Source organism: Emys orbicularis, chromosome 7, assembly GCF_028017835.1.
Source record: "Emys orbicularis isolate rEmyOrb1 chromosome 7, rEmyOrb1.hap1, whole genome shotgun sequence".
NCBI lineage: Eukaryota > Metazoa > Chordata > Testudines > Emydidae > Emys > Emys orbicularis.
In genome coordinates, this window is record NC_088689.1 from 126516598 (window position 1) to 126540598 (window position 24001).

The following is a 24001-nucleotide window of genomic DNA, read 5'->3' on the forward strand; positions in this document are numbered from 1 at the left end:
CAATGGTCCATCTAGCCCAGTATCCTGTTTCCAACAGCAGCTGGTACCAGAACTTCAGGGGACATGTACCAAACAGGGCAGTTGGAGAGATCCACCCCTATCTTTCCCTTCTACTTTCTGGCAGTCAGAAGTTCAAGGTCACCCTGAGCAAAGGATTGCATCTCTGACAACCTTAGCTAATAGCCAGTGATGGACCTATCTGCTATGATCTTACCTAATTCTTTTTTGAACCCAGTTATACTTTTGGCCTGCAAAACATCCCCTGGCAATGAGTTCCACAGGTTAATTGAATGTTGTGTGAAGAAGTACTTCCTCTAGTTTATATTAAACCCTCTGCCTATTAATTTCACCGGGTGACCCCTGGTTGTATTGTGGGAAAGGGCATCAGGCAGGACTTCAGTGCAGGATGCACAGGCATGGAGCCAGCCAATCACATGACAAGTCCCATTCTCTTCAATAGAAAGGCTTTTATAAGTTATCAGCTCCACAAGCTTTCCCTTCCTGCCCTGAATCCATCCTGACAGGCCAGTGGATAAACCACTGAACTGGGTTTATTTCACAGTTCTAGTCTTACCTGCTAAGCTTCGTTTCAAAATTCAACACTCTCATTGTCTCTTTCAGCTCTGTCCCACGTTGCAAGAACCCATACTCATGTCATATCAGGACGCAGCACCACCCCTCCTGAAATGACTGATCATTGCCCCCCCCCCCTGCCGCCAGGCATCTTTCATCTGCAGGAATATCAGCTGTGAAAAATCCTGTTCTCTCAGTGACCTAAACCTAGTTCCTAACAACATATTTTCCCCTCTCTGTTAGAACCAAAGGTCAACAATGAATGTGCCAGTTTTTGCTCTCTTTCTGCTTAAAGAAAGTAAGACTAGGGCAAGGCTAAATTGTTATCTCTTGTCTCTTGCAGACCTGGAAAGAGAGAGGATTAGGAGGTTGTAATGTCTTTGTTGGCTCTGTCACCGGAGTGCTCTTTTAAGGGTATGTCAAGATCTTGTTGAGAAATCTCTTTTGTTTCCAATTCCTCCTTTAGAAACTTTCCCCATGTAAAAATTGACCGTGGAACTGGAATTTGGATGTGTTTTCTGTACCCTACCAGGCTGTTTAAAAAGCTGTGGATTTTCTATGGTGTGTGGGTGTTTTAATCGGCTATATATTGAATGTGAACTACAGCCTGAGCTGGTATGACTCAGCAAAGAAACATCCTTATGTTGAGGATCTGGCCCTAATTAAGCACAGAGTTGGGTGGTTGGTGTCAGTTTCAATAGACAACCCTTTAAAGAAGCCCTCCCCCACCCACTTCTTGGGCAGTTGTTAGCATGGTCATTTTCAGATCATAAAGCAACTGATTTAAACTCAGTTATCATTCGTGAGCACATAATAACTGAGATGAGATGGAGCCCACTGTGAAAAGTCAGGCTATCTGGGGTCCATTTAGGACATTATCCCCGTTTCACGGTGCACAACGGAATAGGTCACCTGACCTCTCCATGGGCTATTTTCCCCCCACTGAAGTTAAGAACATAAGAACGGCCATACTGGCTCACACCAATGCTACATCTAGCCCTGCGTCCTGTCTGCCAGCAGGCCAATGCTGGATGCTTCAGAGGGAATGAACAGAGCAGTGCAGTTATCAAATGATCCATCCCCAGTCATCCTGGATGGTTGAGGGACACCCAGAGCATGGGGTTGCATCCCTGACTATCTTGGCTAATAGCCATTGACGGACCTGTCCTCCATGAACTTATCTAGTTCTTTTCTGAACCTGGTTGTTGGCCTTCACAACATCCCCTGGCAACAAATTCCACTAGGTTGACTGTGTGTTGTGAGAAAAGTACTTCCTGATGTTTGTTTTAAATCTACTGTCTGTTAATGGCATTGGGTGACCCCTGGTGGTTGTGTTATGTGAAGAGGTAAATAACACTTCCTAATTCTCTTTCTCCACACCATTCGTGATGTTATAGATCTTTATCATATTCCCCCCATTAGTTTCTTTTCTAAGCCGAATAGTCCCTGTCTTTTTAATCTTTCCTCACGTGGAAGCTGTTCCATACCCCTAATCATTTCTGTTGCCCTCTGTACCTTTTCCTGTTCTAATATATATATATTTGAGATGGGGCAACCAGAACGGTACACAGTATTCAAGGTCCAGCGGTACCATGGACTTACACAGTGACTTTATGAGATTTTCTGTTTTATCTACCCCTTTCCTAATGGTTCCTAACATTGTTTGCTTTTTTGACTACCACTGCACAGCGAGTGGATGTTTTCAGGGAACTATCCACAATGACACCAAGATCTCTTTCTTGAGTGGATAGTGCAGGACCATTAATTCCAAGCCCTTTGATGGAAGGTGCTATGTATAAGTGCTAAGATTTAGTCATTATTATTATTACTACATAAATGATCAAATGGAAATTCCTCCTAGGCTTTTAGGAGTGGAAGGTTCTACCATGTGTAAGTTGTAGAGATAGTTGGAAAATTATGTTTTCTGTGAATTTTTTTTCAAGTAATTAAAAGATGTTGGGGGAAATTCTCAAGGAAATTTTCCATTTTTTAAACAAAAAAATTGAAAATGGATTGTTTTCCCAAATCTGAAAAAAATCATTTTAGGTATTAGTGCATCCAAATATTTGCCATTTATTCCTGTTTTCCCATTCCTGGCTGCTCCTTCCCTTATGTACACAGCTCTTCCTTTCAGTCTCTGAGGGGAGAACGGCTCATTTCATGGTTCTGACATTTCTGATCTCCTGCAGGAGGTCTGACATCAGAGCGAGGCTGAGGAGCAAGATCATGAAATCTTCAAAATCAATTTTATCATCTTTATCCTCGTCAAGGGCAGAAATGATTTCCTGGTATTTTGGTTTGCTTTCTTGGCCCTGTGGAGAATTTTAATAAAAAAGTTTTAACATGAAATTCCCTTTTTCCAGCATCTTCTCAAAAATAGCAAAATACTTGTGATGTAAATGTTGATACATTTTCCTGCTGGTATGACTCAGCATAGAAACATCCTTATGTTGAGGCTCTGGCCCTAATTAAGCACAGAGTTGCGTGGTTCGTGTCAGTTTCAATAGACAACCTTTTAAAGAAGGCCTCCCCCATCCACTTCTTGGGCAGTTGTTAGCATGGTCATTTTCAGATCATAAAGCAATTGATTTAAACTTGGTTATCATTCATGAGCACATAATAACTGAGATGAGACGGAGCACGTCATGGAGAGGCAGGCTATCTGGGGTTCATCCATCCATCACCTCACGTGGCTCCCTGCAAGCGGCGACATGTCCCTGCTGCTCCTGGATGGAGGCATGGCTAGGTGGCTCTGCGTGCTGCCCCCGCCCCCCAGTGCCAGCTCCTCAGCTCCCATTGGCCGGGAACCACGGCCAATGGAAGCTGCAGGGGTGGTGCCTCTGGGAGGAGACAGCGTACACAGCTGCCTGCTGCGTCTCCACCTAAGATCAGCAGAGACATGTAGCCGTTTGTGGGGAGCCACCCGAGGTGAACGCCACCTGGATCTGGCACCCTGAAACCCCTCCTGCACCCCAACTCTCTGCCCCTAGCCCCACACCCCCTTCCGTGCCCCAACCCCCTGCCCAGAGCCCCCTCCCACATCCAAACTCCCTCCCAGAGCTCATGCCCCACACTCCCTCCCACACACCAACCCCCAGCCCTGAGCCCCCTCCTGCACCCAAACTCCCTCCTTCTTAGTTAACCGGAATTTTTTACTTACCGGTACCCCCCCATTCTCCCAACATGCCAGATACCAAAGCTTTTACTGTATATTACATCAAAGCTATTACTCTTATCAACCAAACTTGTAATCTCATCCAAAAAATATATCAAGTTAGTTTGATATGATCTATTTTTCATAAACCTGTGTTGATTGCCATTCATTATATTATTCTCCTTTAATTCTTTATTAATCAAGTCGTGTATCAGCCTTTTTATCATTTTGGCCAGGACTGATGTCAGACTGACACGCCTTTTTACCCTTTTTAACTATTGGCACATTCGCTTTCTTCTGGTCCTCTAGAACGCTCCCATTATCCCTTGAAAAATTCACATTAACAGTCCAAAGAGCTCTGTGGCCAGCTCTTTTAAAACTTTGGGATGCAAATTAACTGGATCTGCTCATTTAAACATTTCTGACTTTAGTAGCTGCTGTTTAACATATTCCTGAGTTACTGTTAGAATTGAAAATATTTCATCATCATAATTGGATATGAATACATCAACCTGCCTATTCCTAAATACAGGATAGAAATATTTATTGAACACTTCTGCCTCTTCTGCATTATTATTGACAGTTCTACTATTTCTATCTAGTGATGTGCCAGTACCATTGTTAGGATTCTTTTGTTCCTAATATATTTAAAATATTCCTTTTTTCGTCCTTAACTTTGCTGGCCAGGAGTGCTGGGGAAAATCCAATCTTTATTTCCTAAGCATGGATAATTCCTAAGTAGTGCATGTTAGAGCAGCCAATAGGCTGTTCTAAACTGTGCTCAATACTGGCACCAAATGGAGAATCAAGAAGCTGTATCTGGCTCTCCAACAGCCTCCCCTCTCTTCTGCACTCAATGGAAGCTGTGTTCATCATGGAATCTGGCCCTATCTATTTAGAACCCATATGAAAGAATATATTCTTCTCTTATTTCAACCTCCAATGAATTCCTTTCCTTCTCTCATACTGTGTTTATATTCCAGACAGAGCTAGGAAGGTTGGGATGACAAGATCCCCTGTAGAGCTGTCACTAACACTCTCAAAAAGAGGTGCTGATAACATGGTGCTTTCAGCTCTTTGTCTGCTAGAGATATCATTTATGCCTCTGCAATTTATCTGGCTTCAGCTGCCTTGGGGGTCTAAATCTGATTCTCATGTCAGGTGTTTATGATGTAATGGCAGATTCAGCATTAAACGTGTGTGCATTTCTTCACCACAAATACACAGTATCCAGTCTTTGTATGAGCCCTTGTAATTGTGGAAATGCAGGCAGATACATTAACAGTGGTTTCTCAATTTCTTGCCCTGTCTTGCATACGGAGGTGGCTAGGAATACAGACAAGGAATCCATCAAGAATTTATTTACATAGTCATTAAAATCTCACTGGGGATTTGCAAGGCGACAATATGTATGTTGTATCTGCAGCCTCCAAAATGCCTTCCCAGGCTGAGGAATAATTTGGTTGGTCATTAGGTGAAAGGCAGACACGGGGCAAAGGGTTTGCACTGAAAGGAGTTTGGGAGTTGGATAGTTCAGCCTGTGCAATGCATGTTTCATACCTCCAAGTATGCAAGAAAGACTGCTGCGATTGCATGAACAGTGCACAATGAAAACGTCTTGGGCTGCAATGACAAAAGGTGTTGACCCGTCCTCGAGGTGAACTAGCACAAGTCTTGGCTCTCGACCCCCGCTCTACATGCTCTTACCTGTATGAAATTCATAAACTGGGTTTGCAGCAGGGTTTTGGTTTCAGCTTTGCTGAGTTTGCCCTCGGGGTCAGCAGAGTTGTTGTAAACCAAGGCCGCAGTAGCAAATGCTTTCTCCAGGTCTGAGCCTTTCCCTAGAGCTACGGGAAGAAAACGTTGCATACAAAGGTTTGCAATATTATTGAAAACATTGTACTAGAAACAGCTCCAGTGTCAGGAATGAGAGCCTGCGGCTGTGCCTGCCCAATCACAAGTGCCGCTAAGCCACAGCTGATGGACCTGATTGGCTAAGGCAGTCAGGTGGCTTGCTCTTAAGCCCAGTGGCTGCTCAGTGCACACCTCTGTAGAGTCTTTGCCTTCCTGTGTTTGCCTTAGTCCAAGTTCTGCTCCTGCCCTGCACCCAGCCTTGTTCCACTCCTGCTTTCCCTGACTCCAGGTAATCTGGTTCTGACCCTGATTCCTGGCTCCAGCTCTGTCTCAACCCTGGGCTCTGGTGTTTGGACTCTGACTATGGTTCTGACCCTTGGCCCTGGTTCCTGGTTCTGACCAGCAGGCCTGACTCCGGCTGGTGTAAATCAGTGTAGCTCCATTACAGTTAATACACCTCTGAGGATCTGGCCCAGAATTTATTACAAGCGAGGTACCCACATGCACTATATGCTACGCCCTGCCAAAAACCCAATGCACCCTACCACTAAGATTGTATGCTATGAATAAATATAAAACAAAAGCACTAACAAAAAGTGAGCCAGGTATAACCAAGGTCTAGGTCACTGGGTCTGTTAGCTCAAAAGCTGACAGATTTAAACGTTAATCCCTCTAAAAGGGGCGTCCCTGGGGAAAGCTGCTGTCTGCAGAAGCCCAGGCTGTGAAGGGCAGAGGACTCACTCACAGCCTTTCCCATTCTATGTGCCATTGGCTGTGGCCTGAGCAGTGGAATTTTGGGGTCTCCACTAAATTTCCATTATTTCCTGCTGTTGATGTTTTTGCCTTGAAAATCAGAACCCAAAAGGATTACGAAACCATGTGGAGTAGGTCTCCTTACCTTTCACAGAAGCCAGCTGCTTGGATATAGGTGTGCTAGTAAGAAGAGGGAAGAAATACAGTTATACTGGTGAGCCTTGTGTGTCTAGTTCCTTCATAAACTAATTGACTCATTTCTATTCATTTTATTCCATTCCACAGAAATATTCCATAGGGCTCCTCGAAGAGGAATGAGTTTTCTCCACAGTGGAAAGATCAATATTCTTTACAAGTTATATCACAAAATAATCCAACAACAATGGACTTATTCGGATTCTCAGTCTCAGCTTCCGGCCCATAGTTTGTATGAAATATGAAATAAGTGGAACAAACTGTAACGCAGTGGCTCTCAACCTTTCCAGACTACTGTACCCCTTTCACCTGACTTAAAAACGACTCGCTTACAAAATCAGACATAAAAATACAAGTGTCACAGCACACGGTTACTGAAAAATGGCTTATTCTCCTATTTACCATATAATTATAAAATACATCAATTGGAATATAAATATTGTACTTATATTTCAGTGTATAGTATTTAGAAGAGTATAAAGAAGTCATTATCTGTATGGAATTTTAGTTTGTACTGACTTTGCTAGTGCTTTTTAGGTAGCCTGTTATAAAACTAGGCAAATATATAGATGAGTTGATGTATCCCCTGGAAAACGTCTGTGTACCCCCAAGGGAACACGTACCCCTGCTTGAGAACCAATGGATGCTCATTTAATATCATTTGTTTAATGACATTTTCAAAGCATGAAAGTACTACAGGAATTGTAAATGTTCAGACTTGGTTTTGAGTGCACCCTGGAGAAATACAGCAGGTCTAGGCATTTTCCACTCTGTACCATTCCCACTTCTGGAGTGCAGCATATGTGGTTTTTATTTTTACCAGAAGTCATTTTGGTGAGAAGGGCTCTTCCTACATTCTATTAAAATTTAAAGCGTGATTACTTTTGCTAAAGTGCTGGAAACTAATTATAGACGAGCCAACATGCTGTGGAATCCATCTCTTGTGATGGATATAGACAAATCTGTCTGCATAATGAATTCTAAGACAAATGTCAGATTATTAAAGAGTAAAGAACAAAATTGTCACTTACCGTTTGGGCATGTTTGCGGCAGCGGAAGTTGTGTTTTGGGTCGAAGCAGCACCAGGTTGATTTACGGAATATAGTTTTGAGTTCTGAGTGCTTGCAGTGCAGCCACACATCCTTCACAAGAGCCTTGTTGTTTATGATCTCTAAGCAACTCAAGTAATTGCAAACAGATGAATTCAAACTCCCTGCTGTGAAAGGGAAAGAGAGCACAGCCTGGCTTCAGCACGCCCTATCAATAATGTAAATGCCACTTGGTGAACATGGAGATAGCTAAATAAATCAGTCTGGAGCAGCCTGGTTGAGATGATGGAGAGGTATCAGAAGGTAGAAGTTGCTGTTTATTTTATGTAAGACTAAGAGGAACTGAACTGGATTCAAGGGGGCCTGAACCATGGGAATCTTCCCATGGACTTTAAAGGCCTTTGATTCACTCTTTTAGTACTGACTACATCAGTATGAACTAGATGCCTTTTAGTTTGTGCCAGCAGGCTCCATCTGGGGGAGTTAGAGCGCTCTGCAATTCACAACCTCCGTAGATTAGTCTGCAGCACTGTGTAGACAAGCGTTAAGTGTTAAATGCCAGGCTTCAATTAGACCAGCTTAGCATGTGTTAACCTATACTGCTTTGTCTACACTAGAGATTTATCAGGTATTAGTTAACACCTTGTAACAAGTATCAGAGGGATAGCTGTGTTAGTCTGGATCTGTAAAAAGCAACAAAGAGTCCTGTGGCACCTTATAGACTAACAAATGTATTGGAGCATAAGCTTTCGTGGGTGAATGCGTCTGACGAAGTGAGTATTCACCCACGAAAGCTCATGCTCCAATACTTCTGTTAGTCTATAAGGTGCCACGGGACTCTTTGTTGCTTATTACAGGTGCCTTTAGAACACTTGTAGCAAATTTGTGTGTAGACGCTTGTCATGCCAAGGACTAGTCATGCGATTCAGCGCACACACACTCTCCAGGGATGATCAGGCTCTTAGCTCTCCTCCTTCTTCGGGAAAAAGTTTCCAGGTGACCTGAAACTAACTGACCAACAAGCTCTCCGGAGCTATCCTGCATGACAGACACCACGTCAATGGTTACTGTGCTAGCATGAAAAGGAATCAACTTGGCAGTTGTCAGCACACCTGCCATCTACTCAACGCTCCTCTTGACATCCTGAGTGCAGGTTTGATGGCATCGATTTACCACAAAGCGTTCCCTTCTCACACATGTGCCACTGAAACTTGTTCCTGAAGTCCTCTTGTTCTCCAGAATAAATTGGCGCCAGACTGGTTTAGCCTTTTAAAGTCACAGTATTCATGTGAATGCAGTGCTTTGTGTTCTCAAAGGGCTGGGCAAATGTTATCTGGTCAGTGCTAACAACACCTGCGAGGCAAGTAAGCAGGAATCATGGGCGTGATGCTCTGCTGCCCGCAGCAGACCCTGAGCACAGCACACAGCAGGAGGACCAACATGGAACCAGTTCTGACGTCTGGGTTCTCTGGCCCAGCGCAGGTGAGAACATCCTGGGGGCTGCTCCAACTTGTGCCAGCTGACAACAGTATCTAAAGGAGCGTGCGCCCCTGAACACTGCCACGCTTCCTCCCCATTTCCTGACACGCCCCCTGTGGTAGGGACTGTGAGACAAGTGGAATAGATGCTATTAATTCTCCATCTGTGCCCACTAGGGTCTCCCCCCACACTGAGGGCACCCCCAGAAGGGGAACTAGGGCCGGACTCTGTCCCTTTGTGTACAGGAGTCAGAATAGGTCAGAGAACCTCTTTCATTACCTCCATTTCCCAAACAAGGAAACCAGGCCACAGCACTGGTCAGCTGCACTTCTTGTGGACACTGGATAATTTTCCTAGTGTGGACAAGGCTGGGGAGGTTAAGTAACTTGTCCAAGGGCACTCAGTGAATCATTGTCATACACGGGATTAGACCACCTCCTAGGCCAGTGGTCATCCCCTAGAGTATGCGGCCTTTCTAATCATTTTTTCCACCCTGTGGTAGGAGAAGGTGTTCTGTCTTTTCTTAGGCTTCCAGCAAAATAGCATCCAAGAGTAATCCTGTATTTCATTTTGACTGTGGCGGACGGTCTCCGCTTCCAAAAAATCCCAGAGCCACAGGACAGCTCAATCCCCACTCTGAGAACGCCTCGGAACTCGGTTGTGTCTCAGCAGGACTGCTGATATTTGAAAATACACTGGCACACATTACATATTTCTTGTCAACGTTCTCTAAAAATTGCTTTTAGCATTGCTCTGTCTGCTTTACCTATGACCCTATAGACTTATACCTGAAAGTCCTATTGGTCCCTTTCCCCCTAAGGCTGGACAGTGAATAGGATGGCTTCAACAATTTCCAACTCACTTTTCCTGCTAAAGGGTACAATACCAATGACAAAACTACCCAGAATGAGACTTTATGGAACAGGACATTCAAAGGAGACTGCAACAGATGGCCTAGAGAATTAAAATGTTTTCCTCATTTAGTAGAAGCTAAATTACTGAAGGCTAATGACTAAGGATGTTCACCACCTTACTGTTCTTGGATTTTAATTATCTTAAAAAGCCTGGGAAAAGAGAACCCCTAATTTTCCATCTAAGAGTGTCATTACTCAGACAACTCCGAGTCTCTTTTGAAAGGTTTAAGCTGTCTTAGTTCTCCAGTGCATTCTTCGGGATTGGCTCATGAATAAAACAGAGCCGTAATTGCAGTGACGCAGCCAAAACACATATAATCAATGCTCATTATCCCATCAATTAACACACTAAAATTAAACAAGAGTTAGGGTTTAGTAATCTGCCATCAATTACAAAAAACAACAAAAACCAAAAAACCTTTCTCATGGCGAAGCAATAATTTGCTTTTTCCTCTCTAGGACCATAAAACAAAGCATCAAATGTTTTACAGCTTGGTTAATGTACAAGAAGTTAAGAACATTTGGTCTTAGAGTCCAGGGCAAAAATGTGGATGGAAACAGGAAACTTGAGGTGCGGATTTCAGCTGCAACAAGCATTGAGAGGTCTGGAAAGCAAAGGCAGCCCTCTGCATGCTAGCTTTTTGTAATGTGTAGATTTGACTATACATACTTCAAGGACCCTCATGTCTATTACCTTGGCTCCCCAATCCTCAGCATGTTCTGAACTCCAGCAGTGACAGACTTCCTTGTTGGGTGAGAAATGAGTTGAAACAGACATGGGCTACGTTATCTGGGTAGAAGGTATCACTAAGCATGTGCACCTTTTGAACAGGAGTCTTAGGGTGTAACTGACAGAGTAGCACAAAGGGTGAAATTCTCCCCCGTGCACAAGACCTCCTATGCAACACCTCAAAACAGGGTTGAAGTTGGGGTGGCCAACCCTCCAGGATTGTCCTGGAGTCTCCAGGAATTAAAGATGAATCTTTAATTGAAGATTAGGTCATGTGACAAAACCTCTAGGAATACGTCCAACCCAAAACTGGCAATCCTAGTTGAAGTGGGATATAAAGGGCTAGCCCCTGCCTGGAGGTGAATTTCACCCCAGATGTGCAACAGCAGACCCCCAGAACACAACTCCGATATGCACCACTTCTTGCTACTCATTCCCTGACCTGCATGGCTTCATGACAGGTTTTTTCATGACCTCTACTATATTTGCACATGCTAATGGACTGTTCCCATAGGCTGATCATGCATTGACATATGCTCCCAATGTACCCAGTGCAAACCATGCCACATGCAAACCAAAACAAAACAAAAAAGAAAAGCATGTAGTAACTCCTGTGATTCTCCCTCTACTTCTCCTCCTAACTCATCTTCCTCTGTCTCAGAGCAAGCAGGGCCCAAGTGTGCAGTGTCAAAACGCTGCTTTCTACTTCCACTGTACCCCAAACCCTAGACTGATTCACCCACTGAACTCTGTTTTACCCCATAATCACAGTCCCTCTCAAATTCAGGTAAAGTGTAGGGGGGAGGGGCGTGCACCCACCCACAGCTGCTGCCTCATTTGGCCTGGGAGGGCTGGCCTCGCAGTTAATGGAGGGTTTCTCCGCCACCTGACATAGGCCAGTCAACACCGCGCTGGCTTGCACGTGACCAAATTGGCCCTGTATCAATCTGACAATGGATGATGTGCCACCAACCTCTGAGCTCACCTTTCCCACCTATTTGGTCCATCTCTTCTACCATGCTGTCTCTAGAGGTAGCCAATGCTGGTCAGTTGAAAAATCTCTATCATGCAGCAACCGTGCCATGTTGTATTTGGGTGAAAAGTCCATTCCTGCATGCCGCAAGCAATCAATTCCTATTCTGCAGCATGAGATTTAATTACTCGTCGCTTGCAGAGAGTAGCTGCAAATGTTGGTAGGGCTCATGGCACTTTCCGCCTCTATTTAAAATTCAGCCAGAAATAGGTGACATTTTGTAAACACATAGTTGAAACACACAGATAAACAACCGAAAGAGGGCGACTCTGTGACCTGGGCATGAACTAACAGGTTTTTTTCCATCTATCATGTCTGTGATTCTGTGTTAAGGACATATATATGAAAACTTAAATAGTGAAGAGAAAACACAAATCTTTTTTAAATGATCAGATTTCACACTATTAAGCAACTTTCTGTTGGTGTAGAATTTTGTTTAGGCTTTAAACCCAGATATATATACATACACCCATAGGACAAGTAAGAATATATTTGTGTCCATATACACATTATTCTGTTTTACATATCTATCTTGATTTCTAGCTAGAATGTGCAAATCATTCATTATTATCGACTGGACAAGTTTTAGCAGATTTCACAATAAAGCACGCACAAACACATGACTGCATAAATTATTCATGCAATCATTTAAATTAATTGCAGCTGCAAAAGACCAGGCTATGAAGTTTCTTCTTGGCAGTCTCCCAAAGGTGTTTCCTTTTTTATACACTAAAGCATTCCGAAGCTTCACGTTGGTTTACATTTCTAATACAATATGTACCGTGTCATGAGATTACGGGGTTCTATGGCGATGAACTCAACAGTACCCATAAACATGCGTGGGCATGCCCAGGTTTGGGAGGGGTTATGTTAGGAGTAAAGACTAACAGCTTAGTAGATATCATTACAGCTACCACTAAAATGTAAAGCCCAAACAAGAATAATGGATTTGGCAGAGTTACTCTTTCCCTAATGCCTTCAGCCTTTCTAGCCCTGACATCTCTTCAATTAAACCATTGTTGTGTAGTGTTATGGTAGCAGAAATGCTGCTAAATTGCACCCAAGAAGGTAATAAATATATTAGGTTTTTTGGTAAGGGGAATTTCATTCTCATTGGGATCTTATCTTCATATGAACAAATGAATTCTATTAGTATGAATTATTAAAAAATGTATCATTGTAAAGAGTAGTTTGATTTTAATAAGAATTGTTGTGGCTATTTAAAATAATCTTCCTTCCTTTCACTACTAAAGTAAATACAAGGATATAACATTATTTTGCTTAGGTCATCTCTTGGGTTGACGCTTGTAAATACTTATTTACAGGTGCCAAAGTTGATGTCTCTTATATAAGTCCAAGTCTTCGTGAAGTTTGTGTAGTTTTCTAGATAGGGTGGCCAGATGGCCAGGTGTCCAGTTTTCGACCGAAACACCAGTTTGAAAAGGGACCCTGGAGGCTCCGGTCATCACTGCTGACCGGGCCATTAAAAGTCTGGTTGGCGTGGGGCTGTCAGGCTCCCTACCTGGCTCTGTGCAGCTCCCTGGAAATGGTGACATGTCCCTGTGTCTCCTAGGCAGAGGCATTGCCGGGGGGGGGCCCCGTGCTGCCCCCGCTCTGAGCGCCAGTTCCGCAGCTCTCATTGGGTGGGAACTCCCCCTCACATGCCAACCCCCTGCTCCAGCCCAGAGCCCCCTCCCACACCCTGAACCCCTCATTTCTGGCCCCACCCCGGAGTCTGCACCCCTAGCCGGAGCCCTCACTCCCTCCTGCACCCTAACTCCCTGTCCCAGCCCGGTGAAAATGAGCGAGTGAGTGAGGGTGGGGGAGAGCAAGCGACAGAGGGAGGTGGGATGGAGTGAGTGGGGGCGGGGCCTCGGAGCAGGGGCGGAGCAGGGGCAGGGCCTCAGGGAAGGGGTGGGGCAGGAGGTGAGGCAAGGGTGTTCGGTTTTGTGTGATTAGAAAGTTGGCAACCCTATTTCTTTAGCATTCTTTTTATACATTTACCAAACATTTGATCAACAGATTTTTTTTAATGGAATTTAAAAAAAAATTCTGGTGGAAACTGTTTTGATAAAACAAAATTCTCCTGCATGGTTTGCAACCCAAGTATTGCAGCCAAAGCATGCGAAGCTGAAAGTGATATTGACCAGAGCAGGTACACTTAATGTTTCTACTACTCTACACTTAGAAATACATTACATATCCTTAAAACTGGAAACCATTAGAAGTAGATCTTTAAGTGCACCCATTATATAAAAACTGCTCCACTTATCCCAATGGTCCAGTATATGTCTTTAATCCCTTCACCAGTGTGTACATCCACCTCTCCCCTTTGGTGAATGGAATCAGACCTGCTACATTATTTGTGAATTTTCTCATGTTCTGCTTACTAGCCTAAAAAGAGGACACAGTACCCAATTCTGCGAGCACTAATGGTGATTTGCCTTTAGCCCATGTGGTTGAGCCCTATGTTACTAGACCAAACAATCCAGAGGCCTGTCCCCAGTCTGCATACATGTAATTTAGATGATGACCATATGTACATAGTTACAGCTTGGCAGCAATTCACTGAAGTCTGTATCCACTGACTTTCTGGTTTCCCCTGGAATCAAGCACAGAACAACTGGAGTCTAAGCTTTGGTCCGATATAGTCTGAGCCCTGGCTATGGAGATCTGTTCTTGGCTGGAAGCTGAATCTGCTCTGGATTTTTAACATGCGTTCGATCAGCACATTCTAGTTAATTTCAAAGGGAATCTACGCATGTGGGATATTTTTACTGACATCAGTGAAATTCCCACGGCCATCAATGAAAGCTATTCAGCAGGAGGACGGACACCCTTTTAATAACCAGATCCTGCAAACACATACATACCTTACTTTGCACGAGAGTGGTCCTACTGAATTCAAGGGGACTATCACATCTATTTGTAGGCTGGGGACTGCATTTTATTTTTACAATATTGATGGATGCTATCGAGGTTTATTTACATTTTTATTGGGTCAGACAATTATTTAATGACACTAGACACTGAGATTCAAAAAGTTAAATCTTTATAATGGTTAAAACCCAAAGCATCAACCTCACATGTCAAAACATACATAGTAAATATCCTTAAATCAGACTCTGGGAAGTTCTCTAGCTGCCTTTTTCATACTTGGCCTATCCATAAATTTTGATGATCAATGGAAATATTTTTTCATTGGTTTGTGTGTGGGTAGGGTGAAACTGATGTTTACCAACATTTACTGATAGGGTCGGCTTGGAAGGACTCGACTGAGGCATTGCCCTTACATTGTTAAAGTGCTTGTATGACGGAGCATATTATAGAAATGCTGTTGGCATTGTATTATTTTCCCATCTAGGAAGCTGTTTACATGGAATGTTCGGAGAGGATTTCCGGTTGGACTGCTACGCAAAGGAAAGTCACTTCATTTTTTAAAACAAATAAATGAGCGTCCTGACAGAAGGAGGGCAAAGTTACCCTGGTATACGCAGGGTACAAAAATAATCACAGGACAATAATTTTCCAGTAAGGGGTTTATTTCTCACAAGACCGTTTTTGGCCTCTCCGCCCCTGTGTTCTGAGTTCCTCAGCCCAAACAAACCAGAGTGACAGCTCAGGAACATTTGCCTTTTCGCTGCAATTGCTCTTTTCTAGCTCATCGTTGAAGGCTTCATCCTGTTCCTACTGGCAAAACTCCCAGGGCAGGTCTACACTACCCGCCGGAGCGGCGGGTAACGACCGATCTATCAGGGGTCGATTTATTGCGACTAGTCTAAATACGACTTACGTCGACTTCAGCTACGCTAGTCTCGTAGCCTAAGTTGCGTATCTTAGGTCGATCCCGCCCCCCCTGTAGACCAGAGCCCAGAAACAGGGCCTGACTCCTTTCTTTGCAGGGCATTCGTTCACCTTAGCTACCACAGCCTGGATAATAATGATTGAAGTCTCACGACTTGATTAATGTAGTTGTGTGTAGTGGCCTAAGGAAGTGGTTTCTGAGTTGATTTTGGGAACAGCAAGTGCATTGTTGAAAGGTTTGCCATTTTCTTCCATCCATCATGAACAGACACATTATATATCTCCATTGCAATGATCACTCTTCCGCATAAACCATCTTCCCTTCTGATTGAAGCACACCCCTCCTGAAGTCAAGCAACTCAAACTTGGCAGTCAAATTCTGGTAGGATGGAGTCATGGTGAGCATGCGTCTCTCTTAGAAGTGACAAAGTCTGCTGTGGGCGGAAATACTCTTCTGATGCTCTTTGGTTCTCTTCTATAATCTGGTTAACTCCAGGTCTTCCACATTCGTTCCACGTTCCAGAAACAGAACTTTCAAGCTTATTCTCACTTCCCAAGCATAACAGTGCTCTAGTATTTACCTTTTCTGAAAGTATTCTGATGACCTTTGTGATGGGGACCACTTCGCCAAAGGGCAATAAAATGATTGCGCCACCTGAGACAATCGGTGGGGCTGTGCATTAGGAATCAGGCCTGTTTGGGACTGGGGGAGAATCACACAGTGTATCAGTTGAGCACCTTTGCCCCACACCATCCTCCCGGAATTCGCTCTTCAGAAATATGTATGTGCAGTTCTGAGAGTGGAATTTAGCTCTGTGGTCATTAATGATTCAAATATTAATGAATCTCACTGCAGAAGACAAAGCAGGTGAAATGTCATTTTGAAAAGCTATTAGAATCAGTCTCTGTCTGCGGGGAAAAGTCATTTCTCATTTCAAGTCCAGACACATTTCCGAATATGGCATATCACTTTGGACCAAATTCTGCTCCATAACCCATGGTTGTGGAGGGCTCTGACCTATGGAGCCGGTGTAGAATTCTAATGAATTCAGGCACCAAACTCCCTTAGACTCATTTGAAAATATCAGGTGTAAGGTGTAAATGCACACACCACTCTTGGGTACAATTATTCAGCTACATAATTCACCTGTTAAAATCCCACCCCCAAAGCATTTTATTAAAGGAAATTTTGGGGGAAAAACCCCTCTTTACTGGAAATACATCACCGAAGTGGTTCTTAGGCATGTGCCAGTAGCCATCAGAAGAGTGAATTCCTGTTAAAGAAAAAGACACACAAGGGTGAAAATGTAAATAAAGAAAATGGCAGCTAACGGCAATGACAAGTATTCCCCATACCACTAAAAGTGAATGTTGATGCACTGAAAACGTTACATTAGATGCCTAGTTCAGATAAGGAATGATGTGTCAAGCTGCTGTCGATATTAATATTGAAATGTAGTTTATTCCTGATGTTGGATGGATTCCAGAAGGAAAAAGCTACAGTGTTTCCTCGAAGGAAGGAATAAAATATATGTTAGGGGAACATACAAGTTAAGGAGCACATCGGTTCCAGAGAGAGAGTTTTGAATCAATCTGGTTTAAAAGAAGTAGACTGAAGGACTTAAAGGCTTATGACACAGTGGGCTGTAGAACCACTAGATAGGTGTACAATGAAAGGGAAATATTTGAGATAGGCATGAAACAGACTAAGATGACTATTATTATTTGGAGTGTTTTTCTAAATCTCTAATATTAACTGTGCTGCTCTAGATGTACTGCAGGTGGCAGAATGAAGAGAGATGCGATGAATGTTGCATGTACCGGCTGCTTTCATCAATACATCAGAGACTTTGCCAGGCATAAATAGATCTCAGCTTTAAACAACTCTTTTTAATTCATAGGATATGCAAATTGGAAATAATTAGGCTACTTGGGTCAAACGCTCACAAGATGAATGCATGCCACAGAACCTCAGCATCTCCTTGCGTATTGCTTGTTACCAAACCTTTATGATTTATCACAGGCCAACTCCGTGCCAAGCAGGAGACAAGATATAAACACTGATCTGCAGAGACTTATGGAAAGAAAGAAAATATCCAACCAGGCTTATGGGCTGCCCTGTGAATGCAACAGGAACAGTCGTCCTCCTGGTTTTTTTACTCCTCCGGGAAGTAAATTCCATGTCTCTGCCAGTTCTCACTATACTATGGGAGGGGGGTGGAGCCAAGGCTCTGCTCCCTCCTCCCTCCAGACTAACAGTGCTAGGGAGGGGAATGTTGCTGCTTGCACAACCTGCTGCCCCTGAAGCAGTGGTACAATGTACCCACCCACAGAATGTGTCCCTAAAGGGCAGCAAAAGGCCATTGGAGCCTTGTTCTCTCTTTGCTTAGCTTTACAGTTGGTGGACAATATGAATATTGGAGAATTTGCATGGGAAAGACAGGCCTTGTCCAGACAGGGATTTAAGCCACCCGGATTCAATGGAGTTACTGCGGATTTATACCCATCACAATGAAGAGCAAAAATCAGGCCTTATACATAGATCCCAAGGCCAGAAGGGACCATTGTGATCATCTAGACTGACCTCCTGTATAACGCAGACCAGAGAACTGCCCCAAGCAGGGCCAGCTCCAGGCACCAGCATTCCAAGCAGGAGCTTGGGGCGGCAATCTGCAAGGGGCGGCAGTCTGGGTGTTTTTGCCGCCCCAAACAGGGCGCCCAATTGCCGCCGCGGACGGCGGGGGCAGTCCATGTGCCATTAGGGCGGCACGCGCGTTGCCACGGCAGCGGCAATTCGACGGCAGCTTCTATGTTCAGCTGCCCGCGGCGGCAATTCGGCAGAAGTTGCACCCGAATTGCCGCCGCCGCGGAAACGCGTGTGCCGCCCTAACGGCACACGGACTGCCCCCGCCGTCTGCGGCGGCAATTCGGCGCGCTGCTTGGGGCAGCAAAAACAGTAGAGCCAGCCCTGGCCCCAAAGTCATTCCTAGAGCAGATCGTTTAGAAAAAAACATCCCATCTTGATTTAAGAATGGTCAGTGTTGGAGAATCCACCACGACCCTTGAGAAGCTGTTCCAGTTGTTAATTACTCTCACTGCCTTATTTCCAATCTGAATTGTCTAGCTTTACCTTCCAGCCGCTGGACTCTGCTAGATTGAAGAGCTCATTAGTAAATATTTGTTCCCCATGTAGATACTTACGAGGGGTGACTTGATCACAGTCTATATGTTAGCTCTTTACAACTCTTGAGCTGCACGTCCTGCTGCTCCAGTGTAAACCAGGCCTGCACTCGAAGTCTGTGCTGAAATCCTGGCATAGACAGAGCCCCAGAAACCCGCAATCTCTGGGTCTCTGCTCCCCATGCTCCAGGCCCCACAGCTCTCGCTGTCTATGAGGGCTGGAAATAGGGCCAGCCCAGGGTGAAGCAGGGGAGATGCCCATCGCTACCCAGATGGAGGGCTAACGCACCCTGGGGTTACTCTCTGCAGCTCTCATTTTGCTGGGATAACCTGCCGTTTAAGCGGATGTGTGGTGGGGGGAAGGGAGCAGCTCTGGAAGGCAGGGAGCTGGGCACGGCCGCACGGGGGCTCAGGGGCAAGTATTGAGACACACACGTGGCTTTGAGGAGTGCATGAGGCTTTAGGACACAATCACTGCCTGCTACCTGGGGGGAAGGGGATAAAAGCCTCCACAGATTGTATACCTAGTAATACAAACATGTCTAATCGCTAGGATAGCGGAGAAATGGGCTACAAAGAGAAACACACGGGAAGGATTATAAATGAGCAGGAAGGACTGCCCTGAACATCAAGGGACATATATGCTTCAAGGCTGACCTAGTTATTTAAGGTTTCAGAGTAGCAGCCATGTTAGTCTGTATCCGCAAAAAGAACAGGAGTACTTGTGGCACCTTAGAGACTAACAAATTTATTAGAGCATAAGCTTTCGTGGGCTACAGCCCACTTCTTCGGATGCATATAGAACGGAACATATATTGAGGAGATATATACACACATACAGAGAGCATGAACAGGTGCGAGTTGTCTGACCAACTCTGAGAGGCCAATTAAGTAAGAGAGAAAAAACTTTTGAAGTGATAATCAAGATAGCCCAGTACAGACAGTTTGATAAGAAGTGAGAATACTTACAAGGGGAGATAGATTCAATTTGTTTGTAATGGCTCATCCATTCCCAATCCTTATTCAATCCTGAGTTGACTGTATCTAGTTTGCATATCAATTCCAGCTCAGCAGTCTCTCGTTGGAGTCTGTTTTTGAAGCTTTTCTGTTGTAAAATAGCCACTCGCAGGTCTGTCATTGAATGACCAGACAGGTTAAAGTGTTCTCCCACTGGTTTTTGAGTATTATGATTCCTGATGTCAGATTTGTGTCCATTAATTCTTTTGCGTAGAGACTGTCTGGTTTGGCCAATGTACATGGCAGAGGGGCATTGGCATTGGCATTAACTAACTAGCAGATCCACCCACTAATAACGCAGTGGGAAAGAAAGCCGTCTGCCAGCAGCAGGCACAGAGGACTTTGGAGAGGAAGCTGGAGTTTACAGAGCCCTTTATTTGCCTTACGTCAGGAAACACCAAACTCAGTACTTTTTCTCCTGATGCTCCCCTGTGATGTAATCAGCCCTGTACCGTGACTTTAACATAAAGGGAACATTCCTGCATATTCTCCAGCTTTTACATATACAAACGCATGCATGGATTTTTGTTTTCATTTTTGCAGTTGCTATGTTATCTTCATCAGCGAAGTTAGAGAGGGAAAAAAACTTATTGGACCTTCCAACCCACATACCTGTCCGTGAAACTATAGTCCCCAGGCAGAGGCTGTATCAGATACCAATCAGCTCATTACTGCTAAACACTACTAAAGAGCCTGTATATCCTACTCCTTCCTTGAATATATTACTGTATACGTTCTTTTTTGAGCATGGGTATGTTGCTTGGTTCTATTACTAAGTCATTCCCTCAGTTCTGTTTTTCAGATGAAAATGTTTGCTTAAACTTGAAACTTAATAATGTAATAATTATGCCTAGCTCTTACATAGCACTTTCATCTACAGATCTCAAAGCATGTTACAGAGGTCAGTATTATCCCTATTTTACAGATGGCAAACTGAGGCACCGAGAGGGAAAGTGCCTTTCTCAAGGCCACCTCTCAGACTAGGCGCATATCCCCCCCCTTAGTCGTCTCTTTTCCAAGCTGAAAGTCCCAGTTTTATTAATCTCTCCTTATACGGAAGCCGTTCCATACCCCATATCATTTTTGTTGCCCTTTTCTGAACCTTTTCCAATTCCAATATATCTTTTTTGAGATGGGGCAACAACATCTGCACACAGTATTCAATATGTGGGCATACCATGGATTTATAGAGTGGCAATATGGTATTTTCTGTCTTATTATCTATCCCTTTCTTAATGATTCCCAACGTTCTGTTCACTTTTTTGACTGCGGTTGCACATTGAGTGGATGTTTTCAGAGAACTCTCCATAATGACTCCAAGATCTTTCTTGAGTGGTAACAGCCAATTTAGACCCCATCATTTTACATGTATAGTTGGGATTATGTTTTCCAATGTGCATTACTTTGCATTTATCAACATTGAATTTCATCTGCCATTTTGTTGCCCAGTCACTCAGTTTTGAGAGATCCTTTTGTAGCTCTTCGCAGTCTGCCTGGGTCTTAACTATCTTGAGCAATTTTGTATCATCTGTAAATTTTGCCACCTCACTGTTTACCCCTTTTTCCAGATCATTTATGAATATGTTGAATAGGACTGGGCCCAGTACATACCCCTGGGGGACACCACTACTTACCTCTCTTCATTCTGAAAACTGACCATTTATACCTACCCTTTGTTTCCTATCGTTTAACCAGTTACTGATCCAGGAGAGGACCTTCCCTCTTATCCCATGACAGCTTACTTTGCTTAAAAGCCTTTGGTGTGGGACCTTGTCAAAGGATTTCTGAAAATCTAAGTACAGTTAGTCCAAAACACGAGTTGATTATGTTATTCATTTAGACCCAAATCCTACACTGGGATTTGTGAATGCAGACCCTGACAGTGGTGTCAACTTGCAATTTTATCATGAGTCACGAAAGCCCCAGCTTCTGGCGTGCCGTGCTTATGGGAGAAACTCAGCTTGTATTTACAAAAGTAAGTTTCTAACCCTCATGGTTTTGGAGAAAAGCTTGAAAACATGATCTGAGTGCCCCCGAAAGGCTCAGAAAAGAGAAGGCAAATAGAAATAACCTCTCTCTCTCTCTCTCTCTCTCTCTATTTTAAGCCAAGCTCATGATTTTGGGATGCTGACCCATGATTTTGGGATGCTTGGAGCTGGCATCCTGGTGGAGTCCCATTGTGGCTCACAGGCTGCAAGGGTGCCGGGTTGGGACCTGGTACTGTGGAGAAAAAAAAAGGCCAGGTAAAAGAAGAATGCTTTAAATTTAAGGCAGGTCAGGACAGAAAGTCACAAGTGCCTAGAGAAAGTCTCTCCCCCAGTTCAAGAAACCAGGAGGCACCAAACGAAAGGGGCAAAGCTGGAAGATAAGGATCCCCCTCCTGCTGCAGTTCTTTGTTTTGTTCTGGACAATTAAACAACACAGTACTGATGTATTAATACCTGGCGAGAGAGAGACAAACACACAGAAATTGGACTGTATACGTTAAAATTGGGTATTTTTATGTTGTGACACTGACTTACCAGAAATGAATCATGTCTCCAAATGTGTGTCTGTACAATCCTTGTAAAGATCTTGGAAAATACTCAAAATGAGAATTATAAGGTCAAAACATAGTTGTTAAAATATTATCAACTTTTTGGTTTAGCGCAGGCTTATTTTACACGGTTATAATATCACCATACTCTTCAAATGTACATTGTATGCAATAACTTTATTAGGGTCAAATAGATATCACAATATAGATCCATCCACTGAGTAGCCATAAATTGGTTACAACAATCATATAAGACTATGCTGTTTTATGCTAAGATGCTTTTAACATTACAGCTCATACAATATTATAGACGGATACACTTTTATTTAGAAATGCAGATGATCAGTTTCGATTATGATGCTGTGTTTCAGGCTTCAAACTGAGTAAGAAAAGAGAGTTTAAGGTGACCCTTTTGGCTACACAGAATCCCATGTACTGTAAGAAGCAAAGTCCAAATCCTCAGTGAAGCGATGCCAATTTACACCCGCTAGGAATTTGGCCTTTATATATTTTAAAATGATTTTTTTTAGGTTTTGCCAGCTTCCTAACATTTACTGATAGCACCAAAACCGTTATTCAAAACCAGCATTCACCATAATGATGGAACAGAACTGTCATTTACTGATTTTCAAATAGCATAGATGGAAATATTTCCATCCGGAAAAAAGGAATAATTACACTTTATAATGTTGACTAACAACAGTCTATGTCCTTGCCATGTTTTGTTAAATTACACATGTGACACGTGGCATATTTTTCATGTGGTTTTGGTTACTGATATCTGCACCTCTGTTATCCTAATTAAATAAATACCTTTGTAAACATATAACACAGTTACTTGGTCCTTAGATTTCACAGCTCACGTTAAAAGTTTCACAAAACATCAATAGAAATAGTGATTTATAGAATGAATACTTAGCTTAGTTAACGGGAATAAACATTGGTCAGGTACCGTTTATGCTACTGAATGCTCTTTCAAGGAAAACATTTTAGTTACAAAGCATTCAGAACTTGGGTAAGCCATATACCCAATTCTGCAAAATATATAAAATATACATACATTTTCTTAAACATACATTTAACAAAAAAAGTAGTGGCAGAAATTGAAAAATTCCATATACAGGGTCCAAAACATTCTGTTGGTGTGAAACTGCTTATCCATGCACTAAGTCACACGGGAATTGGTTAATAAAAATAATAATTAAAAATATCCTCTGGAAAAAATATACTAAAAACAAATGCTCTAAAGCGTCACAAACAGGCAGTCTTGAAAATTTGGGAACAATGTTACATGCATCATGATATACTGAGTAATCTTTAGAAATCAGAATAAAACACTTCTGTTTTTCACCAAAATGCAGAAGAAAAATTCCATTCTACTTCATTATGTTATGCATATTACATACTATAGACTTGAGGCTACAAAATGCTTCTACCATTTTAGTACACATACAAACTACCATAAAGTTATCTATACAATACATACAACAATACTTACTCCAGTTCACCACCTGTGATGAATACATCATCATCAGTTGTCTAGTGACAAAAATAACAAACTAGCCACCACCATCTGCTTCAATAGGTACCATTAGATCTTTGATTTACATTACATACTCTCATGGAGTATTAATTTATTTAAACTTTCTTTACAAATCTGGTGCCACTGAAACCTAGTGTTGTTACACTGTCTACATATAAGGGGTGTAAGAATGCAAACTCTGTGAATG

At 43.1% G+C, this 24001-nt stretch overlaps 1 protein-coding gene across 1 annotated transcript; it reads right to left on the reverse strand.

Moving 5' to 3' along the window:
- Window positions 1-2726: 2726 nt before the first annotated feature.
- Window positions 2727-7670, reverse strand: SNTN (sentan, cilia apical structure protein). Its single transcript, XM_065408760.1, has 4 exons — window positions 7561-7670; window positions 6480-6514; window positions 5435-5574; window positions 2727-2885 (listed from the first exon to the last, which is right to left on the reverse strand). The coding sequence occupies exons 1-4, from the start codon at window positions 7668-7670 to the stop codon at window positions 2727-2729; spliced, it is 444 nt and encodes a 147-aa protein (XP_065264832.1).
- Between the last annotated feature and the right edge of the window lie 16331 nt (window positions 7671-24001).